Source organism: Phalacrocorax carbo, assembly GCF_963921805.1.
Source record: "Phalacrocorax carbo chromosome 31 unlocalized genomic scaffold, bPhaCar2.1 SUPER_31_unloc_2, whole genome shotgun sequence".
NCBI lineage: Eukaryota > Metazoa > Chordata > Aves > Suliformes > Phalacrocoracidae > Phalacrocorax > Phalacrocorax carbo.
Genome location: NW_026990240.1, coordinates 65,065 through 81,309, shown reverse-complemented (window position 1 = coordinate 81,309; position 16,245 = coordinate 65,065). Strand labels below are relative to the sequence as shown.

General features: G+C 73.5%; 2 protein-coding genes and 1 long non-coding RNA gene across 3 annotated transcripts; all 3 read right to left on the bottom strand.

Annotated features, from left to right (window-relative positions):
* Nucleotides 1-450: 450 nt before the first annotated feature.
* On the bottom strand, nt 451-9,720 carry DHX34 (DExH-box helicase 34; the record flags this gene model as incomplete). Its single annotated transcript, XM_064439744.1, has 5 exons — nt 9,641-9,720; nt 7,687-8,397; nt 4,999-5,310; nt 752-1,012; nt 451-641 (listed from the first exon to the last, which is right to left on the bottom strand). Coding segments are annotated over exons 2-5 (1,454 nt in total), but the record flags the coding sequence as incomplete, so codon positions are not given.
* On the bottom strand, nt 5,322-6,467 carry LOC135310780 (uncharacterized). Its single transcript, XR_010370804.1, has 3 exons — nt 6,441-6,467; nt 6,166-6,187; nt 5,322-5,501 (listed from the first exon to the last, which is right to left on the bottom strand). It is a non-coding gene; the product is annotated as an uncharacterized LOC135310780 (long non-coding RNA).
* A 2,967-nt stretch (nt 9,721-12,687) lies between the features above and the next one.
* C5AR1 (complement C5a receptor 1) lies at nt 12,688-15,069 on the bottom strand. Its single transcript, XM_064439741.1, has 2 exons — nt 14,932-15,069; nt 12,688-14,220 (listed from the first exon to the last, which is right to left on the bottom strand). The coding sequence occupies exon 2, from the start codon at nt 14,200-14,202 to the stop codon at nt 13,150-13,152; it is 1,053 nt and encodes a 350-aa protein (XP_064295811.1). The 5' UTR covers nt 14,203-14,220; nt 14,932-15,069; the 3' UTR covers nt 12,688-13,149.
* Between the last annotated feature and the right edge of the window lie 1,176 nt (nt 15,070-16,245).

Below are 16,245 nucleotides of genomic sequence, written 5' to 3'. Positions count from 1 at the left end.
GACCCTCCCCTGGACGGGGCGATGGGGGGGACCCCTCCTCTGATGGGGCGATGGGGGGGACCCTCCCCTGGACGGGGCGATGGGGGGACCCTTCCTTGGACGGGGCGAGGGGGGGGACCCTCCTCTGATGGGGCGATGGGGGGGACCCTCCCCTGGACGGGGCGATGGGGGGACCCTCCTCTGGACGGGGCGATGGGGGGGGACCCTCCCCTGGACGGGACGATGGGGGGGACCCTCCTCTGATGGGGCGATGGGGGGGGACCCTCCCCTGGACGGGGCGATGGGGGGGACCCTCCCCTGGACGGGGCGATGGGGGGGACCCCTCCCCTGGACGGGGCGATGGGGGGGACCCCTCCTCTGATGGGGCGATGGGGGGGACCCCTCCCCTGGACGGGGCGATGGGGGGGACCCTCCCCTGGACGGGGCGATGGGGGGGACCCTCCCCTGGACGGGGCGATGGGGGGGGGTGGGGGTCGCGCCGGAGCCTCCCGAGGTCCCCTGGACCCCGACCCTCTCCCCGACGGCGCGCGACTCTTACCGGAGTCCACGACGAAGCGCACGCCCTCGATGGTCACCGAGGTCTCCGCGATGTTGGTGGCGAGGATGCACTTGCGGACGCCGGGCGGGGGGACGTCAAACACCTGCCGAGGAGGGAGATTATTGGGGGGGGGGGGGGGGGGGAAGGGCCGTCGCGCCCCGAAATCGCCCGGCGGCGGGTCGGGGAGGGGGGAAGGGGTGGGGAAGGGCCCACCTTCTCCTGCTCGGCGGCGGCGAGGGAGCCGTGCAGGGGCAGCACGACCCAGCGGGCGGTGCGGGCGGCGTAGGCGCGCGCCGCCGCCAGCACGGCCCCGATCTCGGCCGCGCCGCTGAGGAAGACGAGGAGGTCGCCGCGCTCCTCGGGCGGGTGCCGCCGGTCCAGGCTCTGCAGCACCCGCAGGTAGGGCAGGGGGTCCGGGTGCTCCCGGCGCCCCCCGCCCGGCGCCGCCTCGGGCGGGAGGGGACGGTAGATCACCTGGGGGGGGGGGGGCGGGGGGCTTGCGGCAGGCGTGGCGCGGGCCCCAGGACCCTCACGCGCGTGGCACACGTCTGTCCCGGGCCCCAGAGACCCTCACTCATGTGTCACACGTGTGTCCCGGGCCCCAAAGACCCTCACTCATGTGTCACACGTGTGTCCCGGGCCCCGGAGACCCTCACACGCCCCTCACACGCGTGTCACACCCCGCAGAGCCCCTCACACGCCCGTCGCACCCCGCAGAGCCCCTCACACGCCCCTCACACACCCGTCGCACCCCGCAGAGCCCCTCACACGCCCCTCACACGCCTGTCACACCCCGCAGAGACCCTCACACGCCCCTCACACGCCTGTCAAACCCCACAGAGCCCCTCACACGCCCGTCACACGCCTGTCACACCCCGCAGAGACCCTCACACGCCCGTCACACACCTGTCACACCCCGCAGAGCCCCTCACACGCCCGTCACACACCTGTCACACCCCGCAGAGCCCCTCACACGCCCATCACACGCCTGTCACACCCCGCAGAGCCCCTCACACGCCCCTCACACGCCTGTCACACCCCGCAGAGCCCCTCACACGCCCCTCACACGCCTGTCACACCCCGCAGAGCCCCTCACACGCCCGTCACACGCGTGTCACACCCCGCAGAGCCCCTCACACGCCCGTCACACACCTGTCACACCCCACAGAGCCCCTCACACGCCTGTCACACCCCGCAGAGCCCCTCACACGCCCCTCACACGCCTGTCACACCCCACAGAGCCCCTCACACGCCCCTCACACGCCTGTCACACCCCGCAGAGCCCCTCACACGCCCGTCACACACCTGTCACACCCCACAGAGCCCCTCACACGCCTGTCACACCCCGCAGAGCCCCTCACACGCCCCTCACACGCCTGTCACACCCCACAGAGCCCCTCACACGCCCCTCACACGCCTGTCACACCCCACAGAGCCCCTCACACGCCTGTCACACCCCGCAGAGCCCCTCACACGCCCGTCACACGCCTGTCACACCCCGCAGAGACCCTCACACGCCCCTCACACGCGTGTCACACCCCGCAGAGCCCCTCACACGCCCGTCACACGCGTGTCACACCCCGCAGACCCTCACACGCCCGTCACACCCCGCAGAGCCCCTCACACGCCCGTCACACACCTGTCACACCCCGCAGAGCCCCTCACACGCCCATCACACGCCTGTCACACCCCGCAGAGCCCCTCACACGCCCCTCACACGCCTGTCACACCCCGCAGAGCCCCTCACACGCCCGTCACACACCTGTCACACCCCACAGAGCCCCTCACACGCCCGTCACACACCTTTCACACCCCACAGAGCCCCTCACACGCCTGTCACACCCCGCAGAGCCCCTCACACGCCTGTCACACACCGCAGAGCCCCTCACACGCCCGTCACACGCGTGTCACACCCCGCAGAGACCCTCACACGCCCCTCACACGCGTGTCACACCCCGCAGAGCCCCTCACACGCCCCTCACACGCCTGTCACACCCCACAGAGCCCCTCACACGCCTGTCACAGCCCGCAGAGCCCCTCACACGCCCCTCACACGCCTGTCACACCCCGCAGAGCCCCTCACACGCCCCTCACACGCCTGTCACACCCCACAGAGCCCCTCACACGCCTGTCACACCCCGCAGAGCCCCTCACACGCCCATCACACGCCTGTCACACCCCGCAGAGACCCTCACACGCCCCTCACACGCCTGTCACACCCCGCAGAGCCCCTCACACGCCCGTCACACGCGTGTCACACCCCGCAGAGACCCTCACACGCCCGTCACACGCCTGTCACACCCCGCAGAGCCCCTCACACGCCCCTCACACGCCTGTCACACCCCGCAGAGACCCTCACACACCCGTCACACGCGTGTCACACCCCACAGAGCCCCTCACACGCCCGTCACACGCCTGTCACACCCCGCAGAGCCCCTCACACGCCCCTCACACGCCTGTCACACCCCGCAGAGCCCCTCACACGCCCCTCACACGCCTGTCACACCCCGCAGAGCCCCTCACACGCCCGTCACACACCTGTCACACCCCGCAGAGCCCCTCACACGCCCGTCACACGCCTGTCACACCCCGCAGAGCCCCTCACACGCCCCTCACACGCCTGTCACACCCCGCAGAGCCCCTCACACGCCTGTCACACCCCGCAGAGCCCCTCACACGCCCCTCACACGCCTGTCACACCCCGCAGAGCCCCTCACACGCCTCTCACACGCCTGTCACACCCCGCAGAGCCCCTCACATGCCTGTCACACCCCACAGAGCCCCTCACACACCCGTCACACGCCTGTCACACCCCACAGAGACCCTCACACGCCCCTCACACGCCTGTCACACCCCGCAGAGCCCCTCACACACCCGTCACACACCTGTCACACCCCGCAGAGCCCCTCACACGCCCCTCACACGCCTGTCACACCCCGCAGAGCCCCTCACACGCCCGTCACACGCGTGTCACACCCCACAGAGCCCCTCACACACCCGTCACACGCCTGTCACACCCCGCAGAGCCCGTCACACGCCTGTCACACCCCGCAGAGCCCCTCACACGCCCCTCACACGCCTGTCACACCCCGCAGAGCCCCTCACACGCCCCTCACACGCCTGTCACACCCCACAGAGACCCTCACACACCCGTCACACGCGTGTCACACCCCGCAGAGCCCCTCACACGCCCCTCACACGCCTGTCACACCCCGCAGAGCCCCTCACACGCCCCTCACACGCCTGTCACACCCCGCAGAGCCCCTCACACGCCCCTCACACGCCTGTCACACCCCGCAGAGCCCCTCACACGCCCCTCACACGCCTGTCACACCCCGCAGAGCCCCTCACACGCCCGTCACACGCCTGTCACACCCCGCAGGGCCCCTCACACGCCCCTCACACACCTGTCACACCCCGCAGAGCCCCTCACATGCCCCTCACAGGCCTGTCACACCACGCAGAGCCCCTCACACGCCCGTCACACGCCTGTCACACCCCCAGAGCCCCTCACATGCCTGTCACACGCCTGTCACACCCCGCAGAGCCCCTCACACGCCCGTCACACACCTGTCACACCCCGCAGAGCCCCTCACACGCCTGTCACACGCCTGTCACACCCCGCAGAGCCCCTCACACGCCCCTCACACGCCTGTCACACCCCGCAGAGCCCCTCACACGCCTGTCACAGCCCGCAGAGCCCCTCACACGCCTGTCACACCCCGCAGAGCCCCTCACACGCCTCTCACACGCCTGTCACACCCCGCAGAGCCCCTCACGCCCCTCACACGCCTGTCACACCCCACAGAGCCCCTCACACGCCTGTCACACCCCACAGAGCCCCTCACACGCCTGTCACACCCCACAGAGCCCCTCACACACCCGTCACACGCCTGTCACACCCCACAGAGACCCTCACACGCCCCTCACACGCCTGTCACACCCCGCAGAGCCCCTCACACACCCGTCACACACCTGTCACACCCCGCAAAGCCCCTCACATGCCTGTCACACGCCTGTCACACCCCGCAGAGCCCCTCACACGCCCGTCACACGCGTGTCACACCCCACAGAGCCCCTCACACGCCTGTCACACCCCGCAGAGCCCCTCACACGCCCGTCACACGCCTGTCACACCCCGCAGAGCCCCTCACACGCGTGTCACACCCCACAGAGCCCCTCACACGCCCATCACACGCCTGTCACACCCCGCAGAGCCCCTCACACACCCGTCACACGCGTGTCACACCCCGCAGAGACCCTCACACACCTGTCACACGCGTGTCACACCCCGCAGAGACCCTCACACGCCCCTCACACGCCTGTCACACCCCGCAGAGCCCCTCACACGCCCGTCACACGTGTGTCACACCCCACAGAGCCCCTCACACGCCTGTCACACCCCACAGAGCCCGTCACACACATGTCACACGCGTGTCACACCCCGCAGAGCCCCTCACCGTGATGGGGAAGACCCTCCCGGGCACCTGCAGCACCGGGGCACCCCCGAAGTAGCCCGAGAACAGGCCGACGTTGACGGTGGCCGACATGAGCACCAGCTTCAGGTCTGGCCGCGCGGGCAGCAGCCGCCGCAGGACCCCCAGCAGGAAATCGCCCTGCAGGTGCCGCTCGTGGACCTCGTCGGCGACCAGGACGCGGTAGCGGGGCAGGGTGGGCTCGCGCTGCGCCTGCCGCAGCAGCAGCCCCTCCGTCAGGAACAGCAGCCTGGTGGCGGGCGAGCGGCTGCTCTCGAAGCGGATCTGGTAGCCCACCTGCGGCGGGGAGAGGGTGAAATCGGCTAAAGCGGAAGAAAACGGGATATTTCAGAGCGAAAAGGGAGCGCCTACGGCAGCGCCGGGGCTGACGCAGGCTTAGAGCGCGTTGTTAAGGATGTTCTCCCCTCAAACGGCGACGGGCGAGGGGCGACCACCCCCCTCCGGCAGCCCTTCGCTGAAGGAATCGTCTCCTGACCCCGGGCCCGACACCCTGACCCCGGGACCCGACACCCTGACCCCGGGCCCCGACACCCTGACCCCGGGCCCCAGACCCTGACCTGGGCCCGACACCCTGACCCCGGGCCCCGACACCCTGACCCCGGGCCCCGACACCCTGACCCCGGGCCCCAGACCCTGACCTGGGCCCGACACCCTGACCCCGGGCCCCGACACCCTGACCCCGGTCCCCGACACCCTGACCCCGGGCCCCGACACCCTGACCCCGGGCCCCAGACCCTGACCTGGGCCCGACACCCTGACCCTGGCCCGACACCCTGACCCCAGGCCCGACACCCTGACCCCGGGCCCGACACCCTGACCCCGGGCCCCAGACCCTGACCTGGGCCCGACACCCTGACCCCGGGCCCGACACCGACACCCTGACCCCAGGCCCGACCCCCTGACCCAGGCCCGACCCCCTGACCCCGGCCCGACCCCCTGACCCCGGGCCCGACACCCTGACCCCGGGCCCGACACCCTGACCCCGGGCCCCAGACCCTGACCCCGGCCCGACACCCTGACCCTGGCCCGACACCCTGACCCCGGGCCCCAGACCCTGACCCCGGGCCCCAGACCCTGACCCCGGGCCCCGACACCCTGACCCCGGGCCCCAGACCCTGACCCCGGCCCGACACCCTGACCCCGGCCCGACACCCTGACCCCAGGCCCCGACACCCTGACCCCGGGCCCCAGACCCTGACCCCGGGCCCCAGACCCTGACCCCGGGCCCCGACACCCTGACCCCGGGCCCCGACACCCTGACCCCGGGCCCCGACACCCTGACCCCGGGACCCGACACCCTGACCCCGGGCCCGACACCCTGACCCCGGGCCCCGACACCCTGACCCCGGGCCCCGACACCCTGACCCCGGGCCCCGACACCCTGACCCCGGGCCCCAGACCCTGACCTGGGCCCGACACCCTGACCCTGGCCCGACACCCTGACCCCGGGCCCCAGACCCTGACCCTGGCCTGAGACCCTGACCCCGGGCCCCGAGACCCTGACCCCGGGCCCCAGACCCTGACCCTCGGCCCGACACCCTGACCCCGGGCCCGACACCCTGACCCTGGGACCCGACACCCTGACCCCGGGCCCGACACCCTGAACCCGGGCCCGAGACCCTGACCCCGGGCCCCGACACCCTGACCCCGGGCCCCGACACCCTGACCCCGGGCCCCGACACCCTGACCCCGGGCCCCGACACCCTGACCCCAGGCCCCGACACCCTGACCCCGGGCCCGACACCCTGACCCCGGGCCCGACACCCTGACCCCGGGCCCCGACACCCTGACCCCGGGCCCCAGACCCTGACCCCGGCCCGACACCCTGACCCCGGCCCGACACCCTGACCCCGGCCCGACACCCTGACCCCGGGCCCCAGACCCTGACCCCGGGCCCCAGACCCTGACCCCGGGCCCCGAGACCCTGACCCCGGGCCCCGAGACCCTGACCCCGGGCCCCAGACCCTGACCCCGGGCCCCGACACCCTGACCCCGGGCCCCGACACCCTGACCCCGGCCCGACACCCTGACCCCGGCCCCGACACCCTGACCCTGGCCTGAGACCCTGACCCCGGGCCCCGACACCCTGACCCCGGGCCCGAGACCCTGACCCCGGGCCCCGAGACCCTGACCCCGGGCCCGAGACCCTGACCCTGGCCTGAGACCCTGACCCCGGGCCCCAGACCGTGACCTGGGCCCGACACCCTGACCCTGGCCCGACACCCTGACCCCGGGTCCCAGACCCTGACCCTGGCCTGAGACCCTGACCCCGGGCCCCAGACCGTGACCTGGGCCCGACACCCTGACCCTGGCCCGACCCCCTGACCCCGGGTCCCAGACCCTGACCCTGGCCCGACCCCCTGACCCCGGGCCCGACCCCCTGACCCCGGGCCCGACCCCCTGACCCCAGCCCGGCCGCAGCCACCGCTTCGCACCCAGAGCACCGACAAAACCCCGTTTCCTTCAAAGCACGGACACTTTCGCGAGGGGGCTGAGCCCGCATTTCATCCCTTGGGGTGGGGGGGCAGCGCCGTCCCCCGGCCACACCCCGCTTCCCCGCAGCCCCCTCCCTCCGCCCCGCCAGCGCCCGGTGGGAGACCGCCGGCGCCCCCCAACCTCCCCGCTTGCGGGGGGCGAAGCGGCGGGGCTCACCTGCTCTCCGTAGCGGTGCAGGCTCTCGAGCGCCACGCGCCTGGCCAGCGCCACGCAGGCGATGCGGCGGGGCTGGGTACAGGCCACGCTGCCGTACCCGGCCGCCAGCAGGTACTGGGGCACCTGCGTGGATTTCCCGCAGCCGGTGTCGCCGGCGACCACGACCACTTGGTTCTCGGCCACGGCGCGAAGGAGCCGCTCCCGGTAGCGGGAAATGGGAAGAGCCGCTCGTTCCCGTTGGAGTTTGGCCAGTTTGGCGAAGGCTTGTTTTTGGGTGAAGTCGAGGTAACGTACCCAAGCGGCGTGGAATTCCCCGAGGCGCTCCCGGGGCAGGTCGGCCTCTCCCCGCCGGCTCCGGAGCGTCGCCTCGGCCTCGGAGCTCAGCACCGAGAGGTTGATGCGGTAACGGGGGTCGTAGCGGCGGGGAAGGGCGAGGCGGGGGTCGGCGGGGGAGGGCGGCCGCGCTCGCTCGGGGCTGGGCTCGCCTTGGTTTCTCCCGCTCTGGAAGCGTCGGAGGCGGTCGAAGAAAGCCCAGAAGTCGCGGACGTCGTCGGACGCGGCTCCGTTACCGTCGCGCCGGCGGAGGTAGAGCTCTTCCAGGCGGCGCCGCGTGCCGGGGCAGCCCCAGTCCCACCGGGAGGGCGACGGGGCCCCGGCCCCGCGCCGCGGCGGGCTCTTCTCCGGCGGCATCTCCGCGCCGGGATGCGGGAGCTGGGGGGGTGCGGGGGGGGTGGGGGGTGAGGGGCTGTGACCAGCCCCGGAGCGTCCCCGGGGGTGCGGGGGGAGTGGGGTGCGACCCTGCTCGGCCCCGGCTCTGCTCCCACCCGGCTGCCTGGGACCCCCAGCACCCCACGCCTTCCGGGAGCCGCCCCACGCCCCGGCCCGGACCCCCGGGAGCCCCCCCACGCCCCGGCCCGGACCCCCGGGAGCCCCCCCACGCCCCCGCCCGGACCCCCGGGAGCCCCCCCACGCCCCGGCCCGGACCCGCGGGACCCCACGGAGCCCCGGCCCGGACCCCCGGGAGCCCCCCCACGCCCCGGCCCGGACCCCCGGGAGCCCCCCCACGCCCCGGCCCGGACCCCACGGGAGCCCCCCCATACCCCGGCCCGGACCCGCGGGACCCCGCAGAGCCCCCACCCCGCACCCTCCCTCGCCGGGACCCCCCGGGACCCCGCAGAGCCCCCACCCCGCACCCTCCCTCGCCGGGACCCCCCGGGACCCCGCAGAGCCCCCACCCCGCACCCTCCCTCGCCGGGACCCCCCGGGACCCCGCAGAGCCCCCACGCCGCACCCTCCCTCGCCGGGACCCCCCGGGACCCCGCAGAGCCCCCACCCCGCACCCTCCCTCGCCGGGACCCCCCGGGACCCCGCAGAGCCCCCACCCCGCACCCTCCCTCGCCGGGACCCCCCGGGACCCCGCAGAGCCCCCACGCCGCACCCTCCCTCGCCGGGACCCCCCGGGACCCCGCAGAGCCCCCACCCCGCACCCTCCCTCGCCGGGACCCCCCGGGACCCCGCAGAGCCCCCACCCCGCACCCTCCCTCGCCGGGACCCCCCGGGACCCCGCAGAGCCCCCGCCCCGCACCCTCCCTCGCCGGGACCCCCCGGGACCCCGCAGAGCCCCCGCCCCGCACCCTCCCTCGCCGGGACCCCCCGGGACCCCGCAGAGCCCCCGCCCCGCACCCTCCCTCGCCGGGACCCCCCCGGGACCCCGCAGAGCCCCCACCCCGCACCCTCCCTCGCCGGGACCCCCCCGGGACCCCGCAGAGCCCCCACCCCGCACCCTCCCTCGCCGGGACCCCCCCGGGACCCCGCAGAGCCCCCGCCCCGCACCCTCCCTCGCCGGGACCCCCCCGGGACCCCGCAGAGCCCCCACCCCGCACCCTCCCTCGCCGGGACCCCCCGGGACCCCAGCCCAGCCCTGCGGGGCCGCCCCGGGCCCGCGCGCACCGACCAGGCCGCGGCACCGGGACGCACGAGGCGGCGCCGCCAGGGGGCGCCAGAGCGCATCCGCCGCGAGGGGGAAGGGGCGGGGCTGGGGGCGGGAAAAGGGGCGAGGATTGGGCGGGGCTGGAAAGCGGCGGGGAAAGGGGCGGGGAAAGGGGCGGGGAAAGGGGCGGGGCGTCGGTCGATCGGCCCGGCGGGACCTCCGGCTACCGCTGTGACCCCGCTGTGACCCCCAGCGCCCCACATCCGCCCACGTGCCCCACATCCCCCCCCGTGCCCCACATCCCCCCCCGCGCCCCACATCCCCCCGTGCCCCACAATCCCCCCCGTGCCCCACATCCCCCCCGTGCCCCACATCCCCCCCCGCGCCCCACATCCACCCCCGTGCCCCACAGTCCCCCTTGCCCCACATCCTCCCGTGCCCCACATCCTCCCCGTGCCCCACAGTCCCCCCGTGCACCACATTCCCCCGTGCCCCACAGCACCCCATGCCCCACAGCCCCCACAGCTCCACATCCCACCCCGTGCCCCACATCCCCACATCCCACCCATGCCCCACATCCCGCTGTGCCCCACATCCCCCCCAATTCCCACACCCCCCCGCGTGCCCCACATCCTCCCCAACCCCACATCCCCGCTGTACCCCACATCCCCCCGTGCCCCACATCCCCCCATGCCCCACATCCCCCGCAGCACCACATTCCCCTGTGCCCCACATCCCCCCCATCCCCACACCCCCCCGCGTGCCCCACATCCTCCCCAACCCCACATCCCCGCTGTGCCCCACATCCCCCCCACTCCAACATCACACCCTGTGCCCCACATCGACCACTGTCCCAACCCGAGGCTGTGGGGCAGGGCTCACCCCCCACTCGAAGCCGTGGGGCAGGGCTCTCCCCCCACCCAAGGCCGTGGGGCAGAGCTCACCCCCCACTCGAAGCCGTGGGGCAGGGCTCTCCCCCCGCCCGAGGCCGTGGGGCAGGGCTCTCCCCCCATCGGAGCCTGTGGGGCAGGGCTCACCCCCCCACTCGAATCCGTGGGGCAGGGCTCACCCCCCGCTCGAAGCCGTGGGGCAGAGCTCTCCCCCCACCTGAGGCCATGGGGCAGGGCTCACCCCCCACTCGAAGACGTGGGGCAGGACTCTCCCCCCACCTGAGGCCATGGGGCAGGGCTCACCCCCCACTCGAAACCGTGGGGCAGGGCTCACCCCCCCACCCGAAGCCGTGGGGCAGGGCTCACCCCCCACCCGAGGCCGTGGGGCAGGGCTCTCCCCCCAACCGAGGCCGTGGGGCAGGACTCTCCCCCCAGTGAGGCCGTGGGGCAGGGCTCACCCCCCACCCGAAGCCGTGGGGCAGAGCTCACCCCCCACCCGAGGCCAGGGGGCAGAGCTCACCCCCAGTGAGGCCGTGGGGCAGGGCTCTCCCCCCAACCGAGGCCGTGGGGCAGGGCTCACCCCCCACCCGAGGCCGTGGGGCAGAGCACTCCCCCCACCCAAGGCCATGGGGCAGGGCTCTCCCCCCACCCGAGGCCGTGGGGCAGGACTCTCCCCCCAGTGAGGCCGTGGGGCAGGGCTCACCCCCCACCCGAAGCCGTGGGGCAGGGCTCACCCCCCACCCGAGGCCAGGGGGCAGAGCTCACCCCCAGTGAGGCCGTGGGGCAGGGCTCACCCCCCCACCCGAGGCCGTGGGGCAGGGCTCTCCCCCCACCCGAGGCCGTGGGGCAGGGCTCAGCCCCCACCCAAGGCTGTGGGGCAGGGCTCTCCCCCCACCCGAGGCCGTGGGGCAGGGCTCTCCCCCCACCCAAGGCTGTGGGGCAGGGCTCACCCCCCACCCGAGGCTGTGGGGCAGGGCTCTCCCCCCACCCGAGGCCGTGGGGCAGGGCTCACCCCCCACCCAAGGCTGTGGGGCAGGGCTCACCCCCCACCCGAGGCCGTGGGGCAGGGCTCACCCCCCACCCGAGGCCGCGGGGCAGGACTCTCCCCCCCACCCGAGGCTGTGGGGCAGGGCTCACCCCCCCACCCGAGGCTGTGGGGCAGGGCTCACCCCCCCACCCGAGGCTGTGGGGCAGGGCTCACCCCCCACCCAAAGCCATGGGGCAGAGCTCTCCCCCCACCCGAGGCCATGGGGCAGGGCTCACCCCCCCACCCGAGGCCGTGGGGCAGGGCTCACCCCCCCACCTGAGGCCGTGGAGCAGGGCTTACCCCCCCACCCGAGGCCGCGGGGCAGGACTCTCCCCCCCACCCGACTCCGTGGGGCAGGGCTCACCCCCCCACCCGAGGCCGTGGGGCAGGGCTCTCCCCCAACCCGAGGCCGTGGGGCAGGACTCTCCCCCCACCCGAGGCCATAGGGCAGGGCTCACCCCCCCACCCGAGGCCGTGGGGCAGGACTCTCCCCCCCACCCGAGGCTGTGGAGCAGGGCTCACCCCCCCACCCGAGGCTGTGGGGCAGGGCTCACCCCCCAGCGAGGCCATGGGGTGGGGGAGGGGCGATGACGACACCCCCCAGCGATTGTTGCATCACTCAAGAGCACAAAAATCTGAGGATGCAGCAAATCTGTTGCCCAAGAAAAGGGAAAAGCAGCAGCGCGGGGGGGGAGGGGCTGCCTCGGCCCTTGGGGGGCGGCCCCTCCCCCACAGCGGGGGCGTTCCGGGGCGCGGGGCCTGGGGGGTCCCCGGCGGCCTCAGGCCTGGCTCGGGGATGGGGCGGGGAGGGGGTCACGGGGGCAGCGCGGCACTTATGGGGCGGAGAGGGAGGCTGTGGGGAAATGGAGGACGGGGGAGGCCGGGGGAGGCCGGGGAGGCCGGGGGAGGACAAGGAGGGCAGGGGAGGCTGGGGAGGATGGGGAGGCTGGGGAGGACAAGGGAGGATGGGGGAGGATGAGGAGGCCAGGGGAGGCCGAGGAGGATGAGGAGGCCGGGGGAGGCCGAGGAGGATGAGGAGGCCGGGGGAGGCCGAGGAGGATGAGGAGGCCAGGGGAGGACGGGGAGGACAAGGGAGGATGGGGGAGGCCGGGGGAGGATGGGGAGGCCGGGGAGGACAAGGAGGCCAGGGGAGGCCGGGGGAGGATGGGGGAGGACGAGGAGACCGGGGGAGGCAGAGGAGGATGGCGGAGGCCGAGGAGGCCGAGGAGGCCAGGGGAGGCCGAGGAGGATGGGGGAGGACAGGGGAGGACGAGGAGGCCGGGGGAGGACGGGGAGGACGAGGAGGATGAGGAGGCCAGGGGAGGCCGAGGAGGATGAGGAGGCCAGGGGAGGCCGAGGAGGACAAGGGAGGACGGGGGAGGATGAGGAGGATGAGGAGGCTGGGGAGGCCGAGGAGGATGAGGAGGCCAGGGGAGGCCGAGGAGGATGGGGGAGGACGGGGGAGGACAAGGGAGGCCGGGGGAGGCCGCAGCACCCCGCGCAAGGGCAGAGGCCGCTCGCCATCAGCCGGCCACCAAGCACGGCAAGAGGAGGTCCCGGGGCCGGGCGGGGGGAGGCCTCCCGAGGCCGGACCCCCCCTTCCCCACGGCAGCCGCTCACACCGTGACGCTGACGCTTGTCTCGTCCACGGTGGATTTGGTCTTGGCCCTGCTGTCGCCCGGGGCGCTGGGGGGGTCGTCGCCCAGCGCCCCCCGCAGCGCGGCGCGCCAGGAGCGCCGGAGCTTGGCCTTGAAGTCTTGCCCGACGATGACGTAGATGACGGGGTTGATGCAACTGTTGACGTAGGCGATGCCGGTGACGACGGCGTCGGCTTCCACGGCGCGCTTGTACACGGAGCTGTGAGGCAAGGCGGAGGCCAGGATCAGGCCCACCACGTGGTAGGGCAACCAGCAGACGAAGAAGGCGACGATGACCACCAGGACGAGCTTGACGGCCTTCTGTGGGCGGGCGAAGGCCTTGCTGCGCACGCGGGCCAGCAGCCGGCCGTAGCACCCCGTGATGACCGCGAAGGGCACCAGGAAGCCGCAGACGAAGCGGGCGACGGCGGTGACGAGCTCGGTGAGGCGCTGGTGCCGCCCCACGGCCGCGTAACCCAAGACGCAAGTGGTCTTGGCGGAGAAAGGGTCGGTGCGGGTGGTGCGGAAGATGAAGGAGGGGAGGGTGAGGAGGGCGGCCAGCAGCCAGGCGGCCGCGCAAGCCCCCCGCGCCAGCGCCGGCGACCGGTGGTTCTGGCACCACACCGGCCGCGTCACCAGGGCGCAGCGGTCGGCGCTGATGGCCGTGAGGAGGAGGACGCTGGCGAACATGTTGAGGATGGTGAGGGAAGGCAGCAGCTTGCAGGCGAAGCGCCCCAGCGGCCAGTGGTGGTCCTGGGCCAGCGGCAGGGCCAGGAAGGGCAAGGCCAAGCAGCAGATGAGGTCGGCCAAGGAGAGGTTGAGGAACCAGACGCCGTTCACCGTGCGCCGCATCTCGAAGCCCGTCACCCAGATGACGGCGCCGTTGCCGAAGACCCCCAGGAGGAAGATGATGGCGTAGAGCACCAGGACGGCGCGGTGCCCGTGGGAGACCTCGTAGGTGTCAAGGTCGTAGAGGGAAGAGTCGTCCCACTCGGAGTCGTTGAAGGCGTAGGTGGGGGTCGAGAGCTCCATCCTCCGCCCGCTCCCGGCCTGGAAACGACGCGGGGCTCGGGAGGCGCCTCCGAAGGTCGCCCGGGCCCAACCCCCGCGCCCCCCGGGCAAGGGGGCGACTGCCGCAAGGCCAAGGTCGCCAACCCCCCACCCCCTACCCCGTGGGGCGACCCGTTATCCCACCCCCTCGCCGTGCAGCGACCCCACCGTCATCGTCGCCGTTGCTTCACCCAACGGGTCCCTTCCACGGCCTGGAAGAGGGGTGTCACCCCCTCCCCTCTCCCCCCCCCCCCCCAAAAGGGTGGCCTCTCCCCAACATGCCCCCCCCCCCCCCCCATCCCCACGGAAACGAGGTGTTTCCCCATTTCCCTCCTCAGCCCCACGGCGCGAGAGCTGAAACACCGGCGGAGCGACGGGTTTTGGGTCCCCCAGCGCCGCCGGGGGGGCAGGGTGGGGGGGCGGGGGGCACCCCGGAGAAAGCCCTCGGCGCCCCAAAACCGCGCCACTGTCAGGGAGGGGGATAAAAGCCCCCTGGAGGAGGAGGAGGAGGAGGAGGAGGAGGGAGGCACGACGAAGGTCTGGCCGCCCGAACCCCCCCCCCCCCCCGAGCGCTGGGGGCGAAGCGATACGGCGCCTCCAACCATCACCCAACGCCTCGAGAGGGGTTGCGACCCCCCACCCCCCCCCTCCCCACGCCCCACCCCGAGGATGGGACCCCCCCACCCCCTGCGCCCAAGGATGGGAACCCACCCGAACGGCGGCTTTTCCCCTTCCCCCGGCGCCGGGTGCGGGGGTCGGAGCCGGAGGGGACGGGTGGGGGCCCACGGCGCGCCTCACCAGCCGCTCGCCCCGGGGCGGCGCCGGGGGTTTTGAGGGCGTCGAAGAGGAAACAGCGCCGGGGAAGGGGAAAAAAATAGGGGAAAAGAAGAAGAAGAGGAAGCCGGGTGGGCTGGGAGGGGCCGGGGGGGGGGCGGGGGGGCCGGGGGGGCCGGGGGGCCGCGGCTCCAGCCGTAACGGGGGGGACACACGGCCACACGGCGCCAAACAAGCCCCGAACCCCAAAGCAGGGCTTATTTTTAAGGGTATCGGGCTGGGTTTAGCTCAAAAGGGGGTGGGGGGGGGGGGGGGGGGGGGGGAAGACGGGGGAGGGGGAGGAAGAGGGTGGGGCACCCCAAACCCCGACCGCAGCCGGAAAGGTTTTGCAGGGATCCCCCCCCCTCCCCCGCTCCGGGGACACCCCCGGCTGCCACCACGGGACTCCCTCCTCCTCCTCCTCCTCCTCCTCCTCCTCCTCCTCCTCCCCGGGCGTCCCCACCGGTCCCCTGGGACAGCACTTAGTCATGGGGAGGAGATTAAGGGGGAGCCCCCCTGGTTTCACCACCAGACCCCGGCTCAGCCCCCAAACCTCAGCTCAGCCCCCAAACCCCGGCTAAACCCCCAAACCCCGGCTCAGCCACAAACCCCGGCTCAGCCCCCAAACCTCAGCTCAGCCCCCAAACCCCGGCTCAGCCCCCAAACCCCGGCTCAGCCCCCAAACCTCAGCTCAGCCCCCAAACCTCAGCTCAGCCCCCAAACCCCGGCTAAACCCCCAAACCTCGGCTAAACCCCCAAACCCCGGCTCAGCCCCCAAACCCCGGCTCAGCCCCCAAAACCCCGGCTCAGCCCCCAAACCTCGGTTCAGCCCCCAAACCCCGGCTCAGCCCCAAATCCCGGCTCAGCCCCAAAACCCCAGCTCAGCCCTCAAAATCTCGGCTCAGCCCCAAAACCCCGGCTCAGCCCCAAACCCCGCCTCAGCCCCAAAAGCCCGGCTCAGCACCAAACCTCGGCTCAGCCCCAAACCCCGGCTCAGCCCCAAAACCCCGCCTCAGCCCCAAACCTCGGCTCACCCCCCTAAATCCGGCTCAGCCCCAAACCCCGGCTCAGCCTCAAAACCCCGGCTCAGCCCCCAAACCCCGGCCCAGCCCCAAACCCCGGCTCAGCACCAAACCTCGGCTCATCCCCCTAAATCCGGCTCAGCCCCCAAACCCCGGCTCAGCCCCAAAACCCCGGCTCAGCCCCTAATCC

What these genes read in the sequence shown, in the direction of transcription:
- C5AR1 (XM_064439741.1), bottom strand. Translation starts at nt 14,202, where the DNA reads ATGGAGCTCTCGACCCCCACCTACGCCTTCAACGACTCCGAGTGGGAC.